This window comes from Juglans regia, chromosome 14, assembly GCF_001411555.2.
Source record: "Juglans regia cultivar Chandler chromosome 14, Walnut 2.0, whole genome shotgun sequence".
Taxonomy (NCBI): Eukaryota; Viridiplantae; Streptophyta; class Magnoliopsida; order Fagales; family Juglandaceae; genus Juglans; species Juglans regia.
The window spans coordinates 3,773,470-3,775,971 of record NC_049914.1 but is presented as its reverse complement, the minus strand read 5'-3'; the positions used below and the strand labels follow the sequence as shown (position 1 = coordinate 3,775,971).

The following is a 2,502-nucleotide window of genomic DNA, read 5'->3' as shown; positions in this document are numbered from 1 at the left end:
TGTTAAAATATTATTTTTTAATTTTATTATTATTTTAAGATTTAAAAAAGCTTAATTGTTTATTATATTTTGTATAGAAATTTGAGAAAGTTGTAATAATGAGATGATATGGATTTGAGAGTATTTCTATATCCAAACGGGGCTTAGAATTCATCCTCCAAAAAATTAAATTTCCAGAAAATAAAAAACTAAACTATTAGGTTGAGTTTGGATAATGAAGTATTCTGAGATATATATTCTGTTAATAATAATGATAAAATATTGAATAATAGTGAAAAGTAATAATAAAATAATGAATAGAAATAAAGTATTCTCAAAATACCTGAGAATACCTGAGATTAATACCTCAATACACAAACTAAACTATTAATGTATGTTGCATTCTGGGGGTTTAGAGCCAGGCCTATGAATACAATAGTCATAAACCATGTACTTCTTCCTCACACCCAAATATTCTTGTAACTGCTTTGGATTTAATTTCCAGTAATTCTTCCCATTCCACCAAGAATTGGAACCAAAGCAAGGAGTAGCAATGGTGTTGTTCTCGGCAACGCAGCCATCAATGTTGAACCCCTGATAGTAGGCTCGGAAGGGCCCTTGACCCCAATTCGGTGGCTTTCCATGAGGAGATGCCCATGGTGCTGTCCACATGGTTGCCTCTATTTGCATTGCTTGCACCGGGAATTTCACTCCAATATTTTCCTTATTCTCAAACACTCGTATAGGAACACCATCCACCAACCACCTGTAATTATTAATATTTAATATTTAATTATAATCTTATAAAATAAATAAACATATTATAAATAAATGAAGAAAATGATTAGAAAATAAAACAAATATGTAAATATACAAATTGATATGATTTTATATATATAATATATTAGATTTATTTTATAATTTAACGTACCAAATCAAGAGATCAAAATAATAATATTACATAAGAGTGTACTTACACAACTTGATGTTGATTCCAAAGAACATGGTAATCATGAAAGTCTTTAGTCGGATCAAACCAAAGATTGATTCTTTGCTCCCGACTACCTTGGCCGTTTGTGAATATATTTGTGTGTAACAAATACGGCGGTGTTGAATTTCCCAAAAATTCAAAATCAATCTCGTCATGGTTATTTGTATATGATCTTAGCTGCAAAAAACAAAAAACAAAAAAAACCCCCAAAATAGGATATATAAGCACTAAAATATATTCATTAAAGTAGAAGTACTTTGATATGTATATATATGTATTATACGTAGAAGGTTGTGATGATTGATGTGGAATCCCCAGGTGGGAGCATTATCCTCATGCCAAAAAATCCAGAGCCATAAGTCTTTAAAGACCTAAAACCAGAACCTGTACCACATGCACAGAAACAAAACCAAATCAATTAAGTAAAGAGAAAAAGAGCCATGCATGCATGATGTTTTCTCCTTAATTTAGACATCATAAACTAGATACGTACTGCATGCATACATCATATAATTTTCATAGACATGCACGCTATATATATATATATATATAGCGTTGCCAATAGCTTCGTAGTTATGATATAATTAGTGCATGCACGCACAAACTGATCACGCATGCATGCATCGATCTAGATATATATATATAGATATAAACCCGCATGCGCGCGCGAATAGATGTAATATTGCAGCATATTACGTACGAAACGATACTCGAAGATCAAGATTAACCTGAAACTTGGTCAATGGAAAGCTGAATCTCTTTCCCTTGGTTAAGAGACTGGGTATGATCTTGTCCGTATAAGATAGCGTAGTTTTGCGACCAAGGAACATCAGGCCGTGCAGCAGTACTTGACTGCCCGGCAGCAGCGAGGAGAAAGACAAGGAGGCAGATCAGCAGAAACAAATCCATGGAAGAAGAAAGACAAGAAGTATAGCTAGCTTTCGATCATGCGCTGTGTTTATATAGTGATCATAGACACAACCTACGTATACGAAACTATTTAAGGTCCTGTATATATATTGTGTATTGATTATGTGTCAAATTCAATATCCTATCTAGCTATGATATTCATAATTAATTATATATGTGTGTGTGTTTGATCCCTATCTTAAATCGCATGATCAGATTAGAATAAACAGCCCTGGCATATTGTCCTAATCTTAATTAATATTTCTAGTTAATATAAATTAGTAGGATTTTATTTAAGTTGGGTTTTATTTTCTAGTAAAAATAGGGTTTTCGTCATGCACTGGAAGATCATAAATATATGAGATCATGATCAGTGGCCACATTATGTCCAGACGTGGGTGCTGAGTGCTGAGATTTATAGATTTCACACGTATTTAATTTCAGAAATTCCCTACAAATGTATGGAATTTAATAAAATTGTATAATATTTTTTTACTATTCACTGATCACTAATTAATTAATTTACTTTTTAGATTAAAAATATATTGGATCGAACCATATTTAAAATTTGAACAATTAGAGAAATTAATTGGTTCTCACATGACAAAAGAAAAGAAAAGAAA

At 31.7% G+C, this 2,502-nt stretch overlaps 1 protein-coding gene across 1 annotated transcript; it reads right to left on the bottom strand.

Annotated features, from left to right (window-relative positions):
- Positions 1-366: 366 nt before the first annotated feature.
- On the bottom strand, positions 367-1,879 carry LOC109014928 (xyloglucan endotransglucosylase/hydrolase protein 2-like). The gene is made up of 4 exons (XM_035685349.1): positions 1,699-1,879; positions 1,254-1,354; positions 957-1,147; positions 367-745 (listed from the first exon to the last, which is right to left on the bottom strand). The coding sequence occupies exons 1-4, from the start codon at positions 1,877-1,879 to the stop codon at positions 367-369; spliced, it is 852 nt and encodes a 283-aa protein (XP_035541242.1).
- Between the last annotated feature and the right edge of the window lie 623 nt (positions 1,880-2,502).